A 27,001-nucleotide genomic window follows, 5' to 3' on the forward strand; every position below is an offset into this window, starting at 1 on the left:
AGAACCATCGAGCTGGGTCTGACTGGCCTACTGCTTCTTGACCCTTCGGTACAGTTAGCTGATGTTGGCAAGGTAGAACTTAAGAGCACTGTGCGGGTCCGGTGCCCTCTACTCGCCACCACACTACACTACATATCAGAATACTGACTCACTAAATAGCGTTCTGTTGTATTACCTTATTCATAATATCAACTACCACAATATGGTGAAGTCAAGTATTTATGGGTAAGGATAGATTTACACTACTGCTCATAACTTCTCATCTGCATACATTGAAAATAGACAAAGTCTGAAGGTATGTCTCAGTACATTTAAGGGGAGTAAATCTGTGGCTTAAAACTATTTACCTTCTCAATATTGTGTTAGTCAGTACTCTGTATATCATATTTTGGCAAGGTGATAGTTAAAACTCAATACTGAGGTAAGGCGCTCTGATACCTTTGGGGCAAGTTTGCGCTATACAGAACAAATATTAAAATGTTCAGATCCTAAACATACATTTTATAAACATTTAAGAAGGAATGGTCAGGCGAATTTGTCATGCAAGACAGAAGAAACAGTGACGTCTGTAGGACACAGGATGTATATATGTTCAATTACATGCACAAGCCTTACGTTCTATTAAACTCTGTTCAGAGGTATCTACTGCTGATTTGTCATGGATGCAATATATATATACAAGCATTGGCATGGCCAATAGGTCTCGCCTTAGAGATCTAATAAATGTTTAGCCATGCAGCACATTATCCTGGTGCTACAACGTGTACTGTTCTTTAACATGGGCACTTTGACACTAATAGGCATCTTATAGGACTGCATTGTGAAGTACTTAATGTTTTTTTTTGTCCAACTAATATTAGCTTTGTTTCTGCTATCAAGGTAGGGTAAGTAAGTTGTATAATGCCATAGTTGGAGAGATTTGTTTAACTTGTAATTTGGAGGTCAGATTTTGCCAGAGTAGCTCGGCCTTACATAGTTTAAAGTTGATAACATGAGTAGAACTATAGAAGGTGAAACGACATTGCAATGCAACAAGGACAAAGCGGTAGGATAGTAAGTAGTATGTAAACGACTAGCCCTTCTAAAAAAAATCCACATCTAATTAAATGCCATTCGATGTTATTATGAATATAAAATAAAAGCTTGAGTAAACATGTCTGACATCACCACTGTGAATGGCATACCAAACTGCTGACAGATGCTTGCATTTGGAGGTAATATTCTAAACTGCACAGTTTACTAAGGTGGCATTTACTAGTATTGTCTTTGCATAGGTCGTGTTTTATGTACATGTCACAATTACCCGTGAATGATCATATTCTGAGAAGGCGGCTATGCCGGTGAAGTTGTACGTGTTTTATTGTGTGTGGATTTTTCCTTTGAATATTATTAGAGATATGTAATCAAGTAACCCAGAACTAAAACCAAAAACAAAATATATGCACATATATCAAAATTACCAGAATGTAGCAAAGAATGTAATAAGAAAATAAAAAAAAGAGAGAACAAATGTAATAAGGGCCTATACAAATGCAGGAAAGAATGTGCTACACACGTGAAAGCGAACCAGAAAGGAATGCAGAACAACCAGTATTATTTGTTCTGCTTTCTTTTTTTAGTTTGTAGTCGATAGAAAATGGCACCTTTGTAGGCAGAGCCCCAGGACACATCTTGTAACAACAGTCAGAAAGTATCAGATTCCACCTCTGGACAGATTCCTGCCAGCAGCCAGTCAATAATGTTGGTTATCGGCCCCAGCTTAATTACAGAATGGATGTGAAGATGAGGACATCGGTTCAGGGACCGAGACAATGAATACCACTAACTTCTCCAAGCCCTGTACTGTCAGTCAGGCCCCTCCTCCGACCCCCTCTGAAAAGGCAATGCCCCGAGTGTGAGGCGTGTGCCCAGAAGTGGTTGGCTACTCATCTGTGGCTCCGTGTAAGCAGCTCTTTGTCTGGCTTTCTGCCTCCTTGTGACCTTCCGCACAAACCTGTGTTGTTCCTTCTTTTTGTATCTCGGTGGCTTTCAGTTGGGATCATTGTGCCTGTGTGGCTTGGGCCCTTTTCCGTCTGGAGCAGTGTGTCTGACTTACTTTAGTTGAGGGGGTGTCTGCACGCTGTCAGTTTGGCAGTTTCTCTCTGTTAGAACACAGCACTATATCCTTATGTAATGTAATGGGCTGTATTGCAAATCGCTCTGACACCTTCGGGTAAAGTTCGCGCTAATAAAAACATTATAATAAATAAAAATATCTGCCCACCTCCTGCATTCTGCAAGCTTCGTTACAGCAATAATGTCTCATTGTGTGGTACGCTGTATAAAGCCGCGTGACTGCCTCCTGGCATGTCTGCCTGCCTGTGAATGCCCATGCTTTAGCTGCAGCTCTCGGGGTCCGCACAGAGCCGCGTGTACTTAAGGTACTCACTTGTGTGGTTATAGCGGGTGCTTTATAGCCCCTTGAAGTTATAGGCTGGAGTGCTGTGTGTAGCCCAGCAGGCAGTGATTGAGTTGTGCTGATTTGAAGTGGGCATGAATAGTGCGCTGTATACGCAGCGTGTCTGCCTCCTGGCATGTCAGCCTGGCTGCGACTGCCCATGCTTTAGCTGCAGCCCTATTGCAAAGTGCTCTGACACCTTCAGGTAAAGTTTGCGCTAATAAAAACGCAAAACTAAATAAATATGTCTGCCACCTCCTGCATTCGGCAAGCTTTGTTACCGCAATATTGTCTCAATGTGTGGTGCACTGTATAAAGCTGCATGTCTGTCCTATGGCATGTCTGCCTGCCTGCGACTGCCCATGCTTTAGCTGCAGCTCTCGGGGTCCGCACAGAGCCGGGTGCACTTAAGGGACTCACTTGTGTGGTTATAACGGGTGCCTTATAGCCCTTCGAAGTGCTAGGCTGCAGTGCTGTGCATAGCCCAGCAGGCAGTGATCGAGTTGTAATGATGTGAAGTGGGCATAAATAGTGAACTGTATAAGCCGTATGTCTGCCTCCTGGCATGTCGAAGAAAAAAACGTTACCTGGGAAGTGAATAAATCCGAGAGTCTGTACTTGCTCCAGAGCAGAGAGGTGTCTTCAAAGGCTGTTTTCCGATGACGTAGTAATAATCAAGCAGCAGTATAAGCACGCAACAGGAAGAAAAACAAGTGGGAGGGGTGGGGGGAGTGCGGCAGAGAGCACACACAACGATTCCCTTGCAGGAGTAAGCTTTGGGCACCATCTGTTTGGAAGTTAATTACAAACAGATGTTGCCAAAATTGTTCCCGCAAGGGAATCACCAAACGTGCACGCTTTGCCATTGAAAGCAATGCAACGCGTGCACGTTTTTGGCACAAACACCGAATCGATTTCTAAAGGTCTCCTCCTAAGCAACGCATGTGCGCTGCGTAGGCGAGACCTAATAAATGAATAAGCTGCTTGTTTGCTCTTTTCAAATACACTCTGTGTATTTCATTAGGCTCAACAGTCTTCCACATATACTTTTTTTAAGTGATCAACATCCGGAACCACATTTACTCGCCATTCCCTCTGTCATATACTACACATATACGCTGTTTTGCAGTGCTGTGTGCCCCTGTGGGTCACATTGTTACCTTCACTTATCCCCAAACTCCTGGTACTACCCAAGCAATGTTGTGCAAATCGGCATGTTCAACCCTTATGTTCTATTAAACTCTGTTAAGGGCTGTCTTGCAAGGTGATAGTTAAAACTCAATACTGTGGTAAGGGACCCTGCTGTGTCACCTCTGAAGGCTGAGCAACTGGGAATTCTGGGATTTGGGTGTGCATGGCTGCTCAAGCCATTGTTGGAGGTAATCTGCTCAAGAACAAAACTATGCTTGGGACTATAGAACATCGGCATGTAGGGGCTGAGTCATCATACTACTTGAATATCTATCAGCCCGGATCTGCCTAGCTATAGTGCCTCACTTTCCCTCCTAACCTTACCAGAGAACCAAATGAGTTGGCACCCCAGAACACAAGACTCTCGACCCACAGGAAATTTATTTTAAACTATTGTGCTCTAAGTTGCAGTATTTGTGCCACAATTAGAATACAAATGTATAGCAAAAATATCGCTAGCATGGTTAACAAACCATATACCATAAAAAAGACCTGTCATGTTATAAGACAGATTAGCTTAAACCCCTCCCCTTCTACTAAAGCTAATGATTATATATAAAAGATTTCTGGGAAGAGTGGTGGACCACGTACCTTAGCATACATAGATGGATGTTCTACATCTCAGCTGACGTTGTAATCTTGCCTCACGACCTTCGCTCAGTGTGTCTTTTAGAACTCCTGTCCTCAGTTATATGACAAAAAATGTTTGCTCACAAACAGCAGCTGACCTTGTCTATAATGTTTAGACTAAATCCCAGGAAAAAAAACAGAATACAAAAACATATGCAGGTTCTGTGTGAAATTACAACGTGGCACAAAAGCAAGCGTGTTTATGGAGTAACATGTGTAAAAGAAATGCGGCCTACAACATGTACAACTAGTACAACATAGGGAAAACGACAACGGGCCATGAAAGAAACACATGACACCCTCCCTTCGGTCACGACAATAGCAGGAAATACAATACTAAATGTAATTAGAGGGTACAACATGATAAATGGCAATGACAATTTAGAAAAAATTGTCAAATCGTGGTGTTTCAGAGGAGTCCATTGTGTCATTCACCAATTCAAAGGCTAAGGACCCCAAGAAGGAGTCCAACTCTGCATACGATGATTGGTCAATGTTAGAAATGGGATCTCTGGTTGGCTAAGGCTTGCACCAAAGCCAGGCAGAGACCACCACTCTAGTCAGGGCAATGAAGTTACACGCCAAAGATAACCCCTGCTCACCCCCTTGGTTGCTTGACACGAGCAGTCAGGCTTATCCCGAAGGCCATGTCTAAAGCGTGTGCGCACGCACACAGCAACAACATCCCAGGCACACCAAAAAAAGGAACTCCACACAAGGTTATATCAAAAATCGCCTTTGTATTCGCATAACACATTAGAATAGTAATCACATAATATACATTGTGCCACCTGGCACTAGGTAATATCTACAAGGATTATATACAACTGACAAGGCCAAATGAACCACTGTAAAAACCATCACAAAGTGAACTTAGTAAATGTAGGACGTAGGACATATTATAAACGTAGAACACATCCAGTAATCACTGGAAAATACTGTACTCAACACCATCCTGTAACATAAACCATATTATGCACAGTATCACATTTAGGAGTAACTCACCTTAGGGGTAAAACTCACAGTAGGAAATAACCTCACCAGCATAATCACATTATGCAAATAACCTCATACATAAATCACAGTTAGAGGCATAAAACAGGGTGCGTAAATCAAAGTACCTGAATCACATTTCCTAGCACCACTTAAATCACATTAGGGCTTGGCGCCCTACAAACCCCACAGTCCCCCTGGCCAACTGGCCTTCTCAAAGGGGCTCAAATGCCCTATGTCCCAACTGTCAGGGCTGCTGCCAAGGCAGGGTAATTTACAAGTGCCCCATTGCGCTGGGGCTCGGGAGTGCATCTCACTCCTATCTCTCTCTTTAAAAATGCCCCCAAAGAACTGTTGGCCTAAACGTTGCAGCGGGCACTAATTGCTGTGCAACTGTGATGCAAACAAGCCCTGGCACCACTGTGCCCTCCAACAGTTATGCAAAAATATTGCAGCTGCTCGCACTGGTGCGATACAACTGGGAATAAGCAATATGGGGGCACATCTGTGCCTCTTCAGCCTCACTGGGCTTCTTTACATAACTCCATGTGCCCCCAAAACGTTGCAGCTGCCCTCTCGCAAGCGGGCAGACGCATATGGTCCAATGTATATATTTTCATTGTTTGATGAAACATCACATGACAGCTATTGCCTTTCAGAAAACTGTATAAACTAAATAAAACCTTTAAACAAAACAATAAAAATACAAACATCGCTCAACATTAAAATCCTATAAGACATAACACATCATATGATTATAGTAAAATGCCAGATGAGATATAATTTCCAGATTCTACATCATGCCTCCTGTAAACACGATTGGTTATTTTTTTCTTGAAATCTCATCTATGTATCCTTTAAGACCTGGAGATCAGGGTGTTGCAACTTGGAGAGTGCAGTATCTGATCTGCATATTATAAGGGCTACTTTATATTAGCAAATGCCCAGATTTCGTCACAGAGGCACAATCCATCATTTGCGTTGCCTGAGGTAAGTGAGATAGAAGAATAAAAGATGTAAGCCATTCTCTTCTGCATTCTTACAGATTAGATTGGAACCGCTTCAATTGAATGTTACCCTGGCAAGAGGTAAGGTCCCCAACCTAAACCTCATATATAAGGACCTTGCAAAAGGGAGGTCTATTTTATTAAGAAAAGACTCAAATCTTTGGGCTGGCTTGAAATCTAGAAATCTGGCTGATAATTTACCTGTATTTGATAGTTTGGTGGAGTTCTTTTCATCTTCCATCCAGAAGGCAGTCTTTACCAACTTGGTGGACAAAATGATGGAGAATGGTTGACTTCAAATATTGGTCAATCCCAGGCCTATTAATGTCTCCTTTATATATTTTACCCATAGAAGCAAAACCACTGCTCTCGATATGCCCTAAGCAATATTGTTCCACCAAGAAGTAGTTCTTACATCTGCTTCTGAAACCTTTAAATCGCAGGTGAAAAGAACTTCGCTGAAATACAGTCATTCTTAAATACAACCCTTCCTTTGCATTTCCGAGAATAAGTGCATCAAATTTTCAATGCCTCTAGTACAGCCAGCCTCACCCACTTTTTTAAGGCAATGGGCTCCGGCCTTGTTAGTTCATTCCAAACTACTGTGGAGTAATCCCGGCTTTTATCCACTCCATTTTTAACAGTTTATTTGGAGGATTCCCGTTCCTGTTATTGCTCATTTGCAGCATTCTCATCCTGTTCCTGTTTTCCACAGTTGATATTCCTTTTGCGGGCCCCCTGGAACTAAAACCGCTCCAACACTACCGTGAGTGTATGCATCACATATTTGGAATATTTCTACTGCAAGATCTGGACCTTGATTGGTCCTTGACATTCTGGCCTGCATGGTTTACCTGTGTGCAACCTGTGTTCCACTGTTTCTGGTGCCCCTCTGAATGGGCCTTGGATATTTGCCTGGCTTCGCAGATGCCTGTTGCCTTGGGCATTAGACTGCCGATGAGTCCCTTAGCAACATTTTTACAGGACTGTCCACTAACTTTGCAAAATCTACACAATGCAAGGTTTGAGCCACTCGCCTTCGAGGACCCATGTGCACGGATGCAGGTCGCCCGTTGACTGTCTCAGCATCAGCTGAGACTGAAGATCATGTCTGTTCCTTGGAGCTCATGACTTCAGCTGTTGTCTGTTGGACTTGGCCCTTTTTGGCAGGTTCACCCCTAAACTTTCTGCCTTTTCTGTGACCTGGTGTTGGTGGTTTTAGGCCAAAAACTACACACCAGTGCACATCATATATAGTCCCTTTTATCCTTTGTGCAATTTAGCACTCTTTATCCATCAATGTTCTTTATTGAAAATAGACTCTGTCATTTCCAGTAGCCATGTTGTGTTGAGAGTTCAGATTTTATTTCTTAAACACCACTGATCCACAGCCAACGCGCGTTTCGTCCTATTCGGGCTTCCTCAAGGCTATTTCGCTGACGTGATAAATAATACTCTTTTGTTGGCGCTGCTTTGGTAAGAATAATCGTTTCTCAAAATAAGACGCAGGTCATTGTATAGCAAATCCGCCCTTCTTTGTATTATTGGTGGTATTAGGCCTCTGGGCACTTTAGCACTGTGGTCCAGTGTAAAGTATGTGCGCTCTCTGTGCACATTTGGTGAAGTTGGCCTGCCCTCCCATAGGAATGCATTGGAGATAAGTGTCTCCATGGTAATTCCTGGTATGAGAGGAGCAGCCCGGTCGAGTTTAGTATGCATGAATTCGTGAGAATAAATGCTGCACAATGGTGTGTGCAGATTTATTGTGACTATGGGAGAAATACCTCTTTTAGAAGTTGGTATTTCTTTGTGCTATGTGTCTGCCTGCCTGGTGTGAATTGCATGCCTGGCATGTGAGTGACAGGGGCTGGGAGGTGTGTGTGGCTCCAGGAGGGGCAGGGTGAGTCAGCGCTGGGCTGAATAGGACATCTGGGCTGGGAGTACTGGGAGGGATAATCCCCTGACTCTGAATAGGATGGTGCCTGCCCTAGTGAATGCTGGCTCTGCCCCCTGTGGTGTGTCTGATCACCTAGCCCCCACCTGACAAAGGGGAAGAGGAGCTTGCAAAACAAAGTGCTCCAAATCCCCCCTGAACCAGTTGCATCTGGTTCCCCCATTCCCTGCACTAAAGACAAAGGAAATGTTGATATGAATATAGGGGCTGTGACCCCATGAGGTTGTTCAGTTCCTGTTCTGGTGTGCTGTTCCTGACGGAGGGGGCTTGCTGCTGCTGGGGCCAAGGAGGAACCGCCATGGGGGCTTGCCTCCCTGCTGGAGGGCCCTGTGCACTGGCTTCCCTGGGTCCGCTAAGCCCCTGACACCTTAAGGACCTTGTTCTGCCTTTAGCGCCCTGGGAGCGCTATATTTTCCACCATTTGGAAGGAGGAGGAGAGCGTGGGCTCCACAGCGCGGCGCTGCAGCCCTTGGAGACGAATCTCGGCTTGAGGGATTCCCCTGTGTTGTCTGCCGAGCGGGAGCCCACCCCCCTTTTATGTCTGACATGGCGGGTGCCCACCCCTGTTTGGTGATTTTATGAAATGTCGGGTACCCACCCCGCATTGGTGTTATTATGAAGAGCGGGTGGCCATCCCACACTTCTCTGAGGGAAAGAAATCACAGCCGCGGCCCGAGCAACGAACAGAGAGCAGGTGCGTCCGCCTGACTGTGGGCGGGGCCTCGCTGACGGAAGCAGGAAGATGTCCAGAGCTCCTCAGGCCCATGTCGAAGCCCCGGTCCTGTGAGAGGGGACCGGGCAAAGCAAGGGAGAAGTCCTGAGCCCTAGTGGAGGGCCCAGGTGAAGGCGTGAAAAGGTCTGTGGCCAGGTGGGGCTCCCGTGAGCTGAGGGAGCCCCCCGATGTCATGAGAGAGCCCCACGCGCGGTAAAGAACCTTGCAGTCTCCGCATCAAAGTCCCGTGTCCCAGGAGGGAGCCCGGGTGAAGTGAATTTTACAGACTCTAAATCAAGTTTCCATTCTCTGAACCTGCCTAGATTTCTTCCCCCCATGCGACTTCAGATCACGGATGTTCTTCCAGTAATCATAGCCTTTAAGGGCTAACTTGTTAACAAAGCTTTATATATGAGCTTAGTCTGGGTGAGCATATATATTTTTGGTGGGTTAGGAACTAATTTGAAATAATTAGACGCAGGATCTGAAGTGTATATCATGTAAAATATGTGAATTTGTCTTTTTGGCTTTTGGAACGTCTTTGTTGGGTAGATGGACAAGGTTTCTATTGCATGTAATTAAAATGTGGACTCTGACCACTAGCCCAGTGCAGAATATAATGTCCATAATTGTGCTAACAGAACGTAGCATATATAGCAGAATTAAGGTTTATGTCCTCTGATTTGAAAACCGTATAATACGAATAGGACACTTTACCTCGTGCGCTTTTTCAACACTTGCCATTACCCTGCATTTTTTACTTCGCAATATCTTTTACAACGCAGGGCTTTACAACGCAATACATTACAATGCATTCTCCATTACAGCGCAATTTACTATTCTAACTCAACTGGGGTGTTACTTTGGGGAATGCGTTGTAAAGGTTTGCGGTGTAAAGCCCTGCGTTGTGAAAGATTTTGCGGAGTAAAGAATGCGGGGTAATGGCATGCATTGTAACACATGCATTGTAAAGGATGTTTATAATACATTAATTCCAACAGCTTAGAATTTATGGTATCAACATCCCAGACATCCAGATGTAATCCAGGTACATTACTCATAGAAACTTTGAAAATATATGGTATCTGCCGGATCTCTGTATGGCTGAACATGTTGAAAGAAACTTTATCCCAAACATTTCCATCAGTCACAGGAACAGTTGAAATGTTGACCAAGGACAAGTCTCTTTTTAATTTATGCGATGAAGAATGGGGGGCAACAGCCCACTGACAAGTCCCACAACAGAACATTCCGGGATGTAATGGCCATTGATTAACAGGAAAAAAAACAGTCACAAATTCAATCCACATGAACAGGAAAACCAAGGTATGATCTAGACATATATATCCAAAGCAAGCATGTTTATGTATTAAAATGTGCAAAAGAAAAGCGGCTACAACTTGCACAACAAAGCCAACATAGGGAAAACGACAATGGGCCATGCAAGAAACATACATCACCCTTAGCAGAAATTCTAAGGAAAACAATACTACCCAGAATCCCATAAAGATCCTCCTTCACCATTTGTCCAAAGTCCTCACCATCTACTCCATGCTGCTTGCAGATGTAGCAATTACATGTATGCAATGCTATGATCTGCTATGTGAGCAACAGCCAGGATTGTAGAGCTAATTTGGAAACAGGTTCTGTGGACGAAAAGGCAAGTCAGAGGGGTAATGGAGGATCTGCAGATTGGGAATTGCAGGGGATGAACTCTTTGAATGAGGGAGGGCGGCAGAACATATGCAGCAGATACATGGGCCCCTGTGGAGGCATCTCCGCTGTCAACTTTGATGGGTGGAGCTCAGTATGCTCTCTGCTGCCCTGGCATGACTTCAACCTTGTAGGGGATAGTAGCACCACCCTATATACAGCTGACCAAACTGAGGGCTCGTTACGCCACTGCTACTTGGAAGGTTCTGTAAATGTCTTCTATCTTATACTATTATGAAGCTGTTTTTTTCTTTTGCACGTCTGATCATGATGTGGCAGCTTCTTTCACTTCCGCATCTTGGGTTTTTTGTCTTTTTCCTGGTACTACATGCAATTTAAAGATTACAGAAGTTTTTTTATTTTGTTTATCAAATTACTCTTTGTTTAATGCTCGAGTTTCCTCATTCTTTAGCTTCTCTGCTTTTATTTTCCCAGGAAATGAGTTTTATGAACTTTGCTCTCTCTTACCTTCTTAGCTTAGCTTGTTCCTCAAACCTTTTGCTGTGGTTTTGTTTGTGTAATGTTTTTTCAATGTGTCTTCTTTAGCATGATTTTCAGTCAGTGTGCCTGACGCTGTGAAGGTATTACCGCTGTGAAGGTATTATCGCCTCCATGTTACTACTGCGAATCAAAGGAACTACATCTAAGCATTTCTTGGATCGAAGAAGGCCTTAGCTGAAGCACACATTGACCCAGACTTACAAAGGGTTTGTGTTGAGTTTGCGTCACTTTTTTAATGCAGTCCGAACCTAAAAAATCTTTTGGGGGATTTACAAACCAACGCAAATTGGTATTGCGTTGGTTTGTAAGAAAAAGTATTGGGCACTGCTTAGCGTTACCCCCTTCCATGGACGGTGCATGGGCATTTCTGTACAACCACCTAAGGTTTTGATGCAAAACCCTATCTACTAACAATAGTAGACAGGGGTTTGTATCAAAAATGTATGTCACTTGAAAGCAGGCATTAAAAGGAGAAATGCTTTCATTTCTCCTTTCTTTTCTGACTTTGATGAACTGCACTGCACAGCACACTTACAAAGTAGGAACATTTGTAAAGTCAGTCTAAGTGTAGTAGTTTATACTGGAAGGGTAGCCTTCCAGTAGAAAATGTATGCTAGACTCACTCAGACACTTTTGCATTATGTGGCAAATGTGTATGTATGGTGATAGGCAGCATACTTTTGCTCTGGTGCTAGGGAGAGAGGGGGATAGTGCCATATCTCTGTCGATATGGTGCTATTCTGCTCTCTCCCTCTCATGCAACGCAGCACAGCACCTTTGGGTGCTGCGCCATGTTGCATGAGAGTTTTGTCAATCTGGGCCACTGTTACTCATGTCACCTGCCATACTCAAAACACCACTTTGCCTATGGCACAGGGAAAAAACTATCAAGAGCAAAACATGGTGGGTGATGTGAGTTATGGTGTGCTATTGGGGCACTGCATACCACAGCCGGCGTTTTTTGGGAATTTATGAGCATGTATAAGTTGAATCAAAACAAATGTATAACAGTTTTTTAAATTGAAAAATATGTATTTAGAGTATATGCTGATTATGTAATATGCTATTTATTACAATTGTTGAGTGTGGGGAGGGGTCTCAACTCACAAGATGCTTCTTCCCTCCCTCAACAATCGTAATAAAAAAATTACATTCTGCACATCTGCATATATGGTTTATGACACAATATTTTCATGTTTATTTGTTAAAAAATATATTTGAACTTAATTTGAAGGATGCAAGGAGTTACATTTGTCCTATAGGGATAAATCATATTGAAAAGGAGAATAGTGTTTCTCTCATATCAAGTTAACTATACAGTGTAAATAAAATGGAATTTGACCTTTGCACTGTAGTAATAAATGTGTGAATGTGTCTTTATTAGTATATTTGCTCTAAATGGAATATGGTATTGAGCCCTTTCTTGATGCCCTGGTTATGCCCTTGCATATTATAAAACGTATAGCATGTGAAATCATAGCATTCATAATGAGACTTATGACATCTCAAATTACATAATTTCTCTAAACAAAGTGCATGCTGGGGAAGCCACGTGCCCCCCTCGCTTTTAATTTAAAAAATGGTCCTGGGAATAGGGCCCCTGGGGACTAATCAGTCTTGAGGAAGGGGGCCGCATGCCCCCCCCCCCCCATTTAAAAAAAAAGGCTGTGGGAGATGTGGCACATATTGCCTAAAGAGACTCTGGCAGAGGGGCTGCATGGCACACTCCCCTTTTTTGCAAGTTTTGCCCGCGGGGTGGGGTCCCCAGGGCCTATAATGGCTTGGTCAGGCAAGCCCCATGCCTGCCCTGCCTTTATAAAAAACAAAAAGGCCCTGGAAGATGGGGACCCCAAGGAATAAAGAGACTCTGGGAGGGGAGACTGGGAGGGCCCCTGCCCTTTTTTAAAATTTTGGCCCCAGGGGAGGGGTCCCCAGGGTCCATAATGGCTTGGGAAGGCAGACCCCACGGCTCCCATCCTTTAAAAAAAAAAAAAGGCCCTTGGGGATGGGAGCCCCAGGGCTAACCCCCTGCCACGCATGGCAGAAGGCCATCTGCAGTGTTTAGGTAGCTGCTTTTGGGGGGTTGGTCGAAGGCCATGCACAGCACGGGTTGGCTGCAAATCCTGCCCGCAGGCAGGCCCGGTGGCCAACCACCCACCATGCACAGCCAAAGGCACTGCTTAGTGTGGGGTTGGCTGCCTTTAGGAGGGTTGGCCAAAGGCCATGCGCAGCAGCGTGAGGTTGGCTGCATGTGAGAGCCTCCACTCTAGGCCACTCCACGGTACGGCACTCCACTATATGCTATTCCACTCTACGCCACTACATTCTACGCTATTCTACTGTATACCAGTACAATGTATCTCGCTTTACTGTATGCCACTCAACTCTAAACCACTGCAATCTACACTACTACACTGGATGCTATTACACTCTACCACACTCCATTCTACCCCACTTCATTATTTGTCACTCCACTGCACTCTATTCTGCTGTATACCACTATACTCTATGGCACTAAACTCTAAGACACCCCACTTGTACACTACTCAACTCTAAGCCGATCTACTCAACGCTATTCAATTGTATGCACCTCCACTCTACTGTGGCCGACTCTATGCTATTTCACTTTATCATACTGTACTGTATGCCACTCCAGTGTATGATACTCTAGTGTATGATACTCCAGTGTATGCCACTTGGCTGTACTATATGCTATTCCACTCTACAGCACTGCACTGTACGCCACTCCAATCTATGTTATTCTAATGTATGCCTCTCCACTCTACGTCACTCCATTATATACTATTCTGCTCTACCCCACTCCACTGTAAACCAATCCAGTTAATGACACTTCACTATACACAACTCCACTGTATGCCATTCCACTGTACACCCCTCCACTATTCCATTCAGCGCCACTCCACACTATACTCCACTCTACGCCAGTTCCACACACTTTACAACACAGCTACCACTCCACTGTATGACATGCCACTTCACTTTGTAACACTTTATTCCACTGAATACTATGCCACTACCGTGCACTATAAGAGACGCCACTCAACTACATGTCACTTTAGTCCACTCTACAGTGCGTCACTCCAATTGACAACGCTGTACGTTAGTTTAGCCCACTGTAGGCCAATGCACGACACTCCAATGTATGCCACTCTACTCTACAACACTCTATACAACAGCACTCTAAAACACCTACACTCTATACCAGTGTAGGAAAATATACCACACTGGATGTCCCTACACTGCCCTTTAAAGCACTCTACTCTTCTCTATGCCATTCTATGAACTCTACTCAAGTCTATCCCCCTTGACGACAGTCCACTGCACAAGACTCAACTTCTCGACACTACAGTCAATGATACTCTACTGTATGACACTCAACTGAACTGTACAACATGCCACTCCACTGTACAATATGCCACTACACTCTAAAATACCCCACTCCACTATATGACACACCATGCCACTATATAACACTTTACTCCACTACATGCAGTGCAACTCCACTCGACTCTTCTCCACGGTATTCCACTCTACAACACTAGACTCTATGGGGCAATTTAGAGAGAATGTATATGCGGCGTGTTCCAGGCCGCAGAAGAAACATACCGCCCCTCAGCCAACACTGGCCTTTAAGATGGAAAATTGCATCGGAGTTGGCGTGGTGGGTGATTTATTGAAGGCAGGCAAAATACCATCCGGAGGCTTAATGGAGGGCCAGAAACTGTCCTTATAAATTACACGAGCCCCCGAGCCCACTGGAGGGTTAAAATTTTGCATGAACTTAAACTACGGACACCAGTGTGCAATGCAAGCGAAAATAAAGAAACGGCATACCGGAGGCTAATTAAATGATTTACATAGCACACAGGGACTCCAGTTTAGCAAGCAGCTTTTCGAATGCTCGCATTTGGCCCAGGAGGAAGGAGAGAGAATTCTCTGAAACGCGTCGGCCAGGAGGACCCAAGATGGGATGATAAGTTGCCTGCTTAATCTTAATAAAGGAGTTTCCTTAATCTACCTGTGAGTGCGGCTTCAATTGCTGGGCTATATATATATATATATATATATATATATACGATGTGCTTGCACTAATTAAATTACTTGCACGAACTTGGACCATGCCTGCGTTATTCTGTGGAGTGTGGGGGATCCCTAACCTATGGAGAGAGAACGCTGGTCTTTGGATATATATATATATATATATATATATTTACGCTCAAGGTTTCCACCAGTTTAAGTAGGAACCACGCACTCAAAGGGTCATTTCTCCAAACAGATGTTTATTTCGCTTGTAACAGACGCGTTTCGGCGCTCCGCCTTCCTCAAAGTTACAAACATTGTGGTTTGGCGCCATGTTTTATCGTTCGCATCCACGTGATCAGATACTGAAAACAAACAAGGGACTGTAATCAAGACCATCGCATTAGTTAAATCTTTACATTCGAGGATTATATTGCCTTTATGCTGTCTGGTTTTCAAACGCAGTTGTTATTATTTTCAAATTGCGTTTTTATTCTGTGTTGCGATAAATCTGCAACACAGACGGCACTTCAAAGTCAGGTCACATGCATAGCCGCGTATTTATATTAAGACTATCAGCGCCATGTTTGTAGTTTCAACGGACTGTGCCGGCAAAAGAATACAGCCGTGTATCGGCTTAACCAGATTGCAATTGGCAAGATGCACCTCTCATACATTATAAAGCCGTGGACCGGCCTATATTCCTTGACACATATTGTTTCCAGTAATTACTTTCAACATATTATCCATAAATTCATACCATAAATTCATATTAGGATTGCCCAAAATCAGATTGCTAAACATTCATTCAATTCTTAAACAAAGCAATACTGAAAAAGTTCCAAAAAGGTTTCAATAAGTTCCTAGATATCTCTTCATCTATAGGATACAGTACAGAATTCCTAAAGTTTACCCAAATTTCTCTAAAGAATTCATAAAAAATCATTACTTCACTCAAATTATTATTACCAAATTCAACAAAATTCAAAACCAGTGTCAATATCAATATCAGTTTCATCCCCATGTAAGTGTTGCACAGTATGATACTAGATATCTAAGTTTCAGCGTATTCTTTTATTGTAGATTCTTGGATTTTGTTTACTTTTCTACTTATGCTTTAACTTTAGAATCCAATATGAGATGCTAATTCCTCTCCCGCATTTAGTCCCTTAGGATGTTTGGTCATTAGGTCTATTATATATCGGGATTCTAATCTTCTCAGTCTGTGTAGCCTATCTCCTCCCCTCGGACGTTCCACTATATGGTCCAAACCAAAGTATTGTAGTTGGTGTCTGTTACTCGAATGTTTGGCCTGAAAATGCCGAGCAACCGGATACGTTTGATCGTTTTTGTCGATTGCTCTTAAATGTTCCAAGATTCGCATTTTCAAAGGTTTAATGGTACTTCCAATATAGGATAGTCCGCAAGGGCACTTGAGACAGTACACTGCATACGGGGTACTACAGGTAAGATATTTGTTAATTGTTTTAGTAATTCCTGTTCCAGGTATCTCATAGCTCTTTACTCTCTTACTGTGCGCACAAGCTTTGCATTTATGACATGGATGGAAACCTTTCAAATCCGCAAGAGTATTGGATTTCTTTTCCACTTTTGTTAGGTGACTCTGCACCAACATGTCTTTCAGAGATCTAGATTTCTTAAAAGTCACTAATGGAAAAGCTGGAATATCATCTTTTATGATGCTATCTGTTTGCAATATATGCCAGTTTTTTCTGAGCAAATATTTGAGGTGATTGGCTTCTGCCGAATAGGGAGTTACCAGCCGGAACTTTCCCATTTCAGCTCTATTTGCATCAACGATAGTGTCTTTTTCTCTCAACAGGTTTTGCCTGGGTATGGATTTTACCTTTTTTAAAGCACTCTCCAATATATCCATGGCATAGTCTCTAAGTCTAAATCTTGAGACACATTCTGATGCTGCTATTTGGAAATCTAGGTCCCTAGTGCTGTTCCGTTTCAGCCTCAGCAGTTCCCCATAGGGGATACTCTGTATTAGCGCATCAGGGTGGTTGCTGGTTGCATAAAGTACAGAGTTTCCCGCCGTGCTTTTTCGAAATAGAGACGTTTCAATCTTATCATCCAAGATGAACACTTTCAAGTCTAGATATTCCACACACTTGTTACTTATAGACCCTGTGAATCTTAAGTTTACATCATTGCTGTTAAGGACATCGATATAAGCTGTTGCCGTTTTTTCTGATCCCTGCCAGATTATAAACAGGTCGTCTATGTATTGACACCATTCGATCACACGGCCCTTTTCACCATCCAATTCCAGCGCCCTGGACACCTGCTCCTCCCACCAGCCCACGAATAACTTCGCGTAGCTGGGGGCGAAGCAGGTGCCCATCGCTGTCCCCGATGTCTGTCTGTAATATATATCTCCAAACATGAAGATATTATTCCTCAAACAGAATTCTACAAGTGTTACAAGCATTGTGTTATGTTCCAAAAACCTCAGTTGTCTTTTGTTCAGATAATGCATCACTGCTTCAATACCCTTGTCATGGCTTATACACGTATACAGACTAGTTATGTCTAATACTAGCATTCTGTAGCTTGGGTCCCACTTTATCTTTTCAATTTTTAACAAAAAGTATTTCGTGTCCTTTATAAATGAGTCCAGTTCCTGCACTAGAGGGGTGAGAAAATGATCAACAAAAACAGAGAGATGTTCGGTTAGACTGTTCTGGGATGAGATTATGGGTCTCCCAGGTGGATCAATGCTGTTCTTATGTATTTTTGGAATGTGGTAAAAAGTTGGAGTTATCGGATTGTCACTTCTGAAAAATAGGTACTCTTCTTTGCCCAGCATATTTTTTTGGTACCATCTATGAATTAATTCATCATATTGTTGTATGCTGTTTAGATATTGTTCTTTTGTACATAGTTCATAATTCCTTGTGTCCGAAAGTTGTTTATTCGCCTCTTTACAATTTTTCTCTCTGGTTTGTAATACGACGTTGCCGCCTTTATCAAAGGCTTAATTACCACATTTTTGTCTTGCATTAGATAAGTAATGGCTTTTCTTTCATCTTGATTGATATTACTTCTTTTATTACCATTTTTGTCCATTTTCGATTTTTTCTGTCTGTATTTTATCAGATCATTTGTCATTGCCTCTGAGAACACATCAATGGCATCTATTGTTAGTTGGGGATTAAAGTGTGATCTGGGTTTATATCCACTCTCCTCTCTTTGTTGTTCAATGCCCATAGCTTCAGCCCTATCTGATTGTTCATCCGTAGTTGGGGGAAGCTGACTTGTGTACTCCTCGAGGGCTAGTCCATGCAGAGTTTCTACTGCAGGTAAATCATGTCCTCTTAGTGCATCTGTCGCTGTGACTCTCATGGGTGTCCCAGTCGTGTTTTTTAAAATTGGTCTCATTTTGAAGTATTTGTGTAATTTTAATCTCCGGACAAAGTTAAACAGGTCTATGCGTGTTTGTGTGTATTCAAGGTGGCTTGTAGGGCAAAATGTGAGTCCTAAACTTAAGACTTTTTTCTCCGTAATGGTTAGGACTCTAGGTGTCAAATTTATGATGGTGATGTCTTCTGTTGTTTTCTGAAGTTGATTTATTTCTTCCGGTTCACCCAATTGGATCTCTTGGGACTTCCGCGTCCTCTTCCTCTTGTTGCCCCCCCCCTCCTCTTCTGGTTTGTCTTCTTCTTTCTTCTCGTTCTGGGGGTTTGTTCCGGATATTGACAGGAACAGTGAGCGCGGATATATATATATATATATATATATATATATATATATATATATATATATATATATATATATATATATATATATATATATATATATATATATATATATATATATATATGACCAGGTCAATGACAGTGCACAGGCACACTTATCCAAATTCAAAATGTGATTACATCTATATTGAAAGATACTGACATGTTTTCATTATTACAATACAGAAGCAGCTCACTAATAGTATTGCAAATAATCGTTGTGCCCCCCCCCCATCTCCATTTCTCATATGTGAAGTCCTGTTTTGATCTAATAGAAACTTTTTTATGTATGTTGCATCGTATTGAAAAACATGAAAATTTCTATGCAAAATATCTGTAATGGACTCCCATACATCACTCACTAAAAAAATAAATGAAAGGAAACCGGTATTTAAAACAATAGTTTGAAGAATTATTCAAGGTCATTAAAGCAAGACTGCAAAACAGAGTTGCCTCTATCAGGGGGCGCCATGAAAGGTCGGGGTCCTATTGGCCTGGGCCCACTTTACCCATGCCTTAAAACGTCTCTGGGGAAAATGAATAATGAAAGCAAGCGGCGTCGCTGACCAGGATCATAATGACGCCACTGCTGAGGATAAGTTAACACATTTTTAAACAAAACAGAGTTTATAAAATACAAATAGAATAAAAACGAACAATACTTAACATGGCTGCCAAGCAACAAAGAAGCGGAAGGTAATACATTATCACAATGCTTTATATGAACACCTTACTTTTTATGTGCCACTGTTTATTGGCACAAGAGCACTTCAGACCTTCCACAACTCAGCTGCCAGACTAGTCCTTAATCTCCGACGCCTGGCCCACACATACCCACCTCAAGGAACTCCACTGGCTCCCAGTACGGATATATGTCATTACGACGTGGTGAACACGGCGTTACCATTACAACGCAGTTATCACAACGCAAGTCGTTGTGCTGGATTGTGGATTATTTTAATTTTCTATTCCAACTCCAGCCCACGTAACAGTAGGGAAGGTGTTGGAATAGAAAATTAAACTATTCCTTGAGCAAGAGCGCCATCCAGCGCAAGTCGTAGTAATGACTTGCATTGTGATGGCTGCGTCATAAAGGCCCCGCGGTGTAAACACCGCGTTGTAAAGGATGTTTTCCCCCAAGTACACAAGCACACACACTTCCAACTCTTCACACCCTGCTTATTTGAACAGCTGCATCCAATTCCACCAACTTCCTAATCACCTCTGCTCTGCTGGACTCTGACTCACACACACCCCACTCATACACAAATGCAGATAAAGATGTTGCACCCTCACTTACATGGCTCCTAAGCCCTAGAACGATATTTCTATAGGGGGGTTACTTCTTCACAAATGTGACAGATATCCCGTCTGACGCATTACAAGTGCTATTGGATATAATGCACTTGTAATCAGGGCCGGACTGGGAACCAAAACCGACCCGGGCAAAGTGATCGGTCGGCACCCGGGGGGAGGTTGGGGGTGCGACCGAGCTCTTTGCCGGGGCCGGTTTCGGACGATTTTGTTACAGAGCCGATTTTGCAGCTATGCTGCATAAACGGCCCTGTAACAAAAACGGCCCCCAGGAGCCCAAAACCGTCCCCCACCCTTGCGGCGCACCGGGGGATTGTCCGGTGCCCGCAACGGCCAGTCCAGCCCTGCTTGTAATACGGCAGATAGGATATTCTTCATGTTTGTGATAGAGTAACTGGCTGGCCGAACTCCAAATCAGGCCCTTGGCTCTTCAAGGAAGCTCACCAAGGCTAGACTCACTCATCTGCTACCAAGACAGGATACGCTTGCGGTTGATTAGCACGCTCTAGAAATACAGCCAGAGGCATCATCAACCCACTGCCTTAGCAGCTACAGTGTAGGTGGAGTTCTTGATGGGCCTCTTCTCTCTGCAACTTGGCAGACTAAGACTCATAAATAACGTGAAATGGTTGAGTGTGTGAAAGGCCGATGGATGGGTGTGTGAATGAAAGGATGAATGGTGAGTGAAAAGGTGAATGGGTAGATGGATGGATGAATGAGTAGAAGGATGGATGTAAGAATGGATGAGTGAAAGAATGGGCGGATTAGTGAATGGGAGGGTGGATGAATGAAAGGGTGGATGGACGGATAAGTGAAAGAATGAATAGATGAATAAAAAGAAGAGGGATGGATGAATGGGTAAATGAATGAATGAGTGAAAGGGTGGATGAATGATGTGAAAGGATGGATTGATGAGTGAATGGATGGATGGATGGATGGATGAGTGAAACTGTGGATGGATGAGTGAAAGAATGGATATATGAGTGAAAGGGAGGGTGAATGGATGAACGGATGAGTGAAATTGTGTATGGGTGAGTGAGTGGATGTATGGATGAGTGAGTGGATGGATGAGTAAAAAGGTGGATGGATAGATGAGGGGATGGGAGGATGGATGGAGTTAAAGGGTGGATAGATAGATGGATGGAGTGAAAGGGTAGATCAATGGATGGATGAGTGACTGGAAGGATGAGTGAAAGGGTGGGTGGAGAGATGGATGTGTGAAAGGGTGGATGGATGGATAGAAATATGGATGGATAGGTTTGATGGATAGGTTTGGAATTGGATAAATTGGTAGGGATATGGATGTGCAGATGGACAGAATGGTGAAAGGCTGAATGATAGATGAATGAATGAATGGATGACAGAATGTAAAGATGAAATTGTGGATATCAACAGGTGGATGGAAGGATGAATGGATGGATACTTGGATGGAAGATACAAGAGAGCTCTTCTGGGGAGGGCTGTGATGACTTGTTTTTTTTGCTTGTTGCCATAAGAGCTTTGGTTCAAAGTGGGGGTATTTTAGTTTTCTGTCTACTCCCTTGAATACAGCTAACATAACATCAAATAAAATGATGGTACATGTAGTTCTTTATTACTCTTGGGTATTGCAGTTCATTGTTTTTTTCTTCCACAAAGTGTTTTATTGCATTGCCATAGGACTGCTGAGAATGAACAGTGACTAAGGGTTTATATAATCAGAATGCTCCAGTCCGGACACAGAATTACAGAGGGTCAAATTATACAGCAATAGCATAGCCTAAATAAGGTTAGACTTTCTACTACATTATTATTGAGTTATGTTGAACTTGCAATATACATTTATACTAAAGGGATCCCAGTGGTACAGAAAAAAGCAGGCCTATTAAGGTAAACTATAACTGCAGCTCCTATTCAAAATTTTATTCATAAGCATCATATGATTTTATCTTGAAAGGAAGCACAAGAGCACCATTTTGTCCTTTCTACCCACGGATCAATTCATTTGTACAACACACATATAACTTTGCAGTCATCAGGAAACAAATATATATGCACACGCATATTTTAATAATGACTGTACCTCTTATTCTGTATATCTCAGTTATGTTTTAAAACTGGTCGTCATTTTCTGATTTACCGGGTGTTCACACAATTGGGCCTCTCTCTAAAAGCACTTAAAAACCCACTGAGCAGTAATAAACATTTTTAATACGCCAGTTCATGAGTTAGATTTTTTACCACCATCAGCTGCTATAATGTGACGGGATAACGTTTTAAAAGTGGCTGGTACTGCATCCCACGCGCAGCATTTTATGTACATTTTTCTCAGGTTACATTAAAACATTTTCCCGTCTTTAAGTAAAGGTTGAAATGATTGATCATTCAAGTAGAAAATATTTCACTGCTCATGATTGTGGTCCATTGCATGTTTAAAGCATTCTGTGTGTGCCCTTTTGGGCCAATATTATGTATGAGGTGCATTTTCCTGGTTAGCGTTGGGCACACCATTCAAAAGGTGCGCCCAGCGCTTACCAGAAAAACGTACAGCATAATGGTAAATGTGCTGCCCCCCGGGCAGCCGTCAACTCGTGCTGCCGGGCAGCGCATTCATGTGAAAAATGAAGCAGCTGCTTTGAAGATGCTCCGTGTTTTCACAGTGCGGGCGGCAACACAAATGCATTTTTAAAGGGGATTAGAGACAGGCGGGTGCAGTAAGCAACTCCACTCGCCTGCAAGGGGATGTTTGGGGTGTCCATAGGACCCCCTTCCCCTGCGCCAGAGGGCTGCAATCAGGAGACGCACTGACAGTGCCCCACCTTTTAGGTGGCGCACTGTCAATGCACCTCCTGATTTCCCTCTGTGCCCGTGTTTTTAAAACAGCGCAGGAACAGAGGCAAGGGGAATTCCCTCATTTGCCTGTTGCGTCCCCAGGCAATTCTATAGTACAGCCCTTGGTGTTTGACTACCTAGGTAAGGAGAGGTATGCGTGAAGATGTTTCTGTTTTTCTAATTCGATAACTGTAATAATTTGTCGTATTATTTTATTTGTATTTAAAAGTTAACTTCTGTTTTAACGCAAAGCAAGGTTAGATTGTGATTTCTATTGCAATACTGTGTAAGTAAAGAGAAAAACAAGCAAACAACAATCATAACAATATCCCTTGAATTGGCTGCATCATGGTGGATAGTGGCTGAGACTGCAGCAACACTACAGGCCTCATACAGAAATAAGCAGTGGCACAATTATCATTAGTGCAGCTTATACAGCGGTGCCGAGGCCCAGGGGAGAGGGACCCAGTGCATTAGAACTATTTTTTTTGTCTGTTGCTACCTAGCAAGTGTAAAGGAGGCCTATTTTTGCCTCTTTTGGTACAATACTGGACACAAAGTGGCAGTTTCACAAACCCTTTGCGACATATTTACTACACCGTTGCATTACTTCTGAGATGCAGCAGCGTCATAAACAATGCGCCACTATGTGACATATTTACAACATGACGCATCTAGTGAGATGTGTTACGCTGTAAAGACCTGCGCTACATTATACCTGCATCAGGTATAATGTATGCAGGGTGGGCATTCAGACGTAGGAAAGCCTCGTAAAAGTGACTACAAGATTTCACTGAGCCACTTTTATGACGCCACTGTGTCAAAACCTTACGCCTACTTGAAGCGGGCGTAAGGAGTGAAGCAGCTTGTTAGGAATAGGCATTCCTAACGATTGCTGGAGTTGCGTCGTGCTTGCGACATGACTCCAGCAATGCACTGCATTACGTCAGAAGATGCATCACACATCTTTCCATCCCATCCATGGTGGCGCAAGGCTATTTTTCAGTGACGCGAAATAACTGGTGCAGCATATGCAGAGATGCGCCAGTTATTGTAAATCTGCCCCAACATTGTTAGGTGCAATTCCGAATACTGCAGCAGCGCCCAGGGTGTAAGTGACCCAGAGGCACCAGTGAGGGTCCCCGCTCTCCCCCAAAGCCTCTGTGTGTCTCTGAGTTCTTCTGCTCAAGTGATATGTACGACTTGTTGGCCTACAGTCCGCACCCCGTCTCTCTTTGTAATGCATTGCCTCCTCGCAGCCTCTGGCAAATTTACTAAGAAAGCGATACTTTAACAAAGCCAGTGCCTCGAAAGAAAGAGCCGCAGTCCCTTGAAAAGCCAGCGAGTACCAGGCCCTTGTTGCGAGTGACTACCTCCTACGCACAGAGAAGGAAGTGCCCGGGCTGACACACAAACTAGCCACTTCCTTTTGCAGCGACAGCTGGCTGTCGTCGGAGGCAAATGCTCTTAGGGTGGTCCCAGATATCCTGTGGTGCCCCCGGTGCCCGTTTCCTCAGACACCTCGACGCACAGGCCTCAACACGCACACGCGCCCCTTCCCGCCTGGCCGCGCGCTGCAAGGGACGCTTCGCATGTCTGTCAGTCAGCCGTGTTCTCTCTTCCTCTCCGCAGTTCGCTCCAAGAGCGTCATGACCGGCGACCACACGGCGGCCGCCAAGGGGCCCTTGTCCCCGCCAGCGCTGGAGCCGGCGCTCAAGGCCGGCTGGCTGAAGAAGCAGAGGTCCATCGTGCGCAACTGGCAGGCGAGGTACTTTGTATTGAGGGGGCAGAGGCTCAGCTACTACAAGGACGAAGAGGACGGCAAAGCCCAGGTACGTCGCGCGCCCCTTCCTGGTCTCAGGCGAGGGTTTGCATCAGCGCCGCGCGCGTGGAACCGCTAGCCTTCCTGCTGCTCAGGGTTGGATGTTCCCGCCCTTTCATTGCAGCTCCTGCTGTGTTGCCAATCTTAACGTGCCCATCTTGCCTTACAGTGCTCTTCCTGCTGTGCAGCCATGTTAATGTGTACATCTTGTCTTAAAGTGCGGCCCCCACTTCATTGAAGTATTCACCCTTGCTTAAAGTGCCCATCCATTTCTAAAATGCTCCTGTTCCATTTACTATCACTTCTGACTCCCAGTGCCCAACCTGCCATAATATTGTATTTATGCATTGCCCTATTCTGTCCTACAGTGCTTCTCCTGCATTGACTATCAATTCTGAATTAATATGTTCTTCCGCTTTTAAAGTGCCATCCCCTTTTTTCACAGTGCTTCCTCTGCATTCATTTGGTTGACCTGTCTTAAGGTGCTCAATACTAACGCCCCCTCATGCAGTAAAGTATCAATATTTTTTGAAGTGCCCATCGTGTCTTAATATGCAGTGCTCGAACTGAAGTGTCAATCCAGTCTTAAAGTGTTCTTTATGCATTAAACATCCATGATGCTTTATACTACTCATCCTGCATGTCTGTACTATTCACACATTGAGGTATCAAGCTTGTCTTAAAGTGATCCTTCTGCATGAAATACCCATCACGCTGCCTTTTAATTTACATCCTGTCTCAATTCGCCACTATGGTATCACACTTGTCTTAAAATGATCATTGTGCTTTAAAGTGCAAATCCTGTTCGAAAGTATCCACCCTGTCTATATTTGTCCCACCCCTTGCATTGAAGTATTTAAGAGGTATCAACGGGTGTCCTCCTGCAGTGGACCATGAAAGTACCCCTCCTGCATTGAAGTAACAGTGATGTCTTAAAGTGTTTATCCGACCATAAAGAAGTTACAATTATGTATTAAAGAGTCCGTCCTCACCTAAAGTATTGATCTTGTCTGAAAATGTTATTGGTGCATTATACATACACAACTGACGTATAGTGGAAATTGTTTCTTAATATACCACCCATGCTTTACATTTTTAGATTGCTCCTCTGCCATTAAAGTAGCGACCCTGTAATAAAGTCTCTACCCAGTCTTAAAGTGCTCACTACACACTAAAGTATCATGTTCGTCTAGTCAGCCTTTAAGTGTCTAACTTCCCTAAAGTGCCGGTTGTCTCTGCAAGTATGCAGCCTATTTTTGCCTGCCCAGACCGACCTATGCCTTTATTTATTTAAATATTATTGTAACCTATCATTTAATCTGCGATCACAGGTTAGACACGTTTATTGCATGCTATCATATGTCTGAGGTGACCAAGGAGCGTGGACATACGAATGCTAATTTATGTGCTGAACGCATCATTTTGGAGTTTCTGAATTTGGAGGGCTTCTTAATTTGTAAAGTAATAAGTGCCAGGGCCCTCGTCAGAAGGCCACTGCAGCTTGCACCCACCATTGCCCCTACCAGCAGTGCAAATGACAGTACAAACACATCTACTAACCACACACTCCTACAAGAATATCAATTTAGACTATTTCAGGCCCCAAAGCTATAAAATGGCTTGGGTTTCATGTATTATTAATTTTAAGGTATATTGAATTGATAAACAACTATTGTTGTGCTGATGTATAAATAACACAAACAGCGTCACCGTGTGGCAGACTGTCATAAGTGCTGGTGTTGGTAATTAAGTGCCAGTGCTGAGCACTGGAAACCTCTGGCTCAACATAAGCACTGGCCACTGGTGTCTCCAACAGGTACCTCGGGAGCTAACAGTAGCTCACCAGCTGCTAGAAAGTAGCTCTCTGACATGGAGCCAGCCTAGAAAATAAATTAAATGATCTGGACCTTCACAGTGCTACATTGTGCATATCACATAAGGCAGGATGACTGAGTTTCAGACCTGTGAAGTAGAACCAGCCACACCAAGGTCAAAGATCAATGCTCAAAGACACATACACTGACAGCAAGAAGCCTGCAACATAACAAACTACCATGCAGCAAAGCCGCCTGCTGCAGTAGGCCCTGGCACTGTTAGTCACACTGTGGGTA

The 27,001-nt window shown here is 43.5% G+C and overlaps 1 protein-coding gene across 6 annotated transcripts in view; it reads left to right on the plus strand.

Moving 5' to 3' along the window:
• The window catches only part of ARHGAP25 (Rho GTPase activating protein 25), a 441,995-nt gene that overhangs the window by 259,538 nt on the left and 155,456 nt on the right, over positions 1-27,001 (plus strand). For all 6 annotated transcript variants that reach the window (XM_078666646.1, XM_078666649.1, XM_078666644.1 and 3 more), the window contains exon 2: positions 24,701-24,900. In XM_078666646.1, coding sequence (XP_078522772.1) covers positions 24,718-24,900 — 183 coding nt within the window. In that variant the 5' untranslated portion in view covers positions 24,701-24,717. The remainder of the gene's footprint in view (positions 1-24,700; positions 24,901-27,001) is intronic.

The sequence above is a fragment of the Lissotriton helveticus genome, chromosome 11 (assembly GCF_964261635.1).
Source record: "Lissotriton helveticus chromosome 11, aLisHel1.1, whole genome shotgun sequence".
Classification (NCBI taxonomy): domain Eukaryota; kingdom Metazoa; phylum Chordata; class Amphibia; order Caudata; family Salamandridae; genus Lissotriton; species Lissotriton helveticus.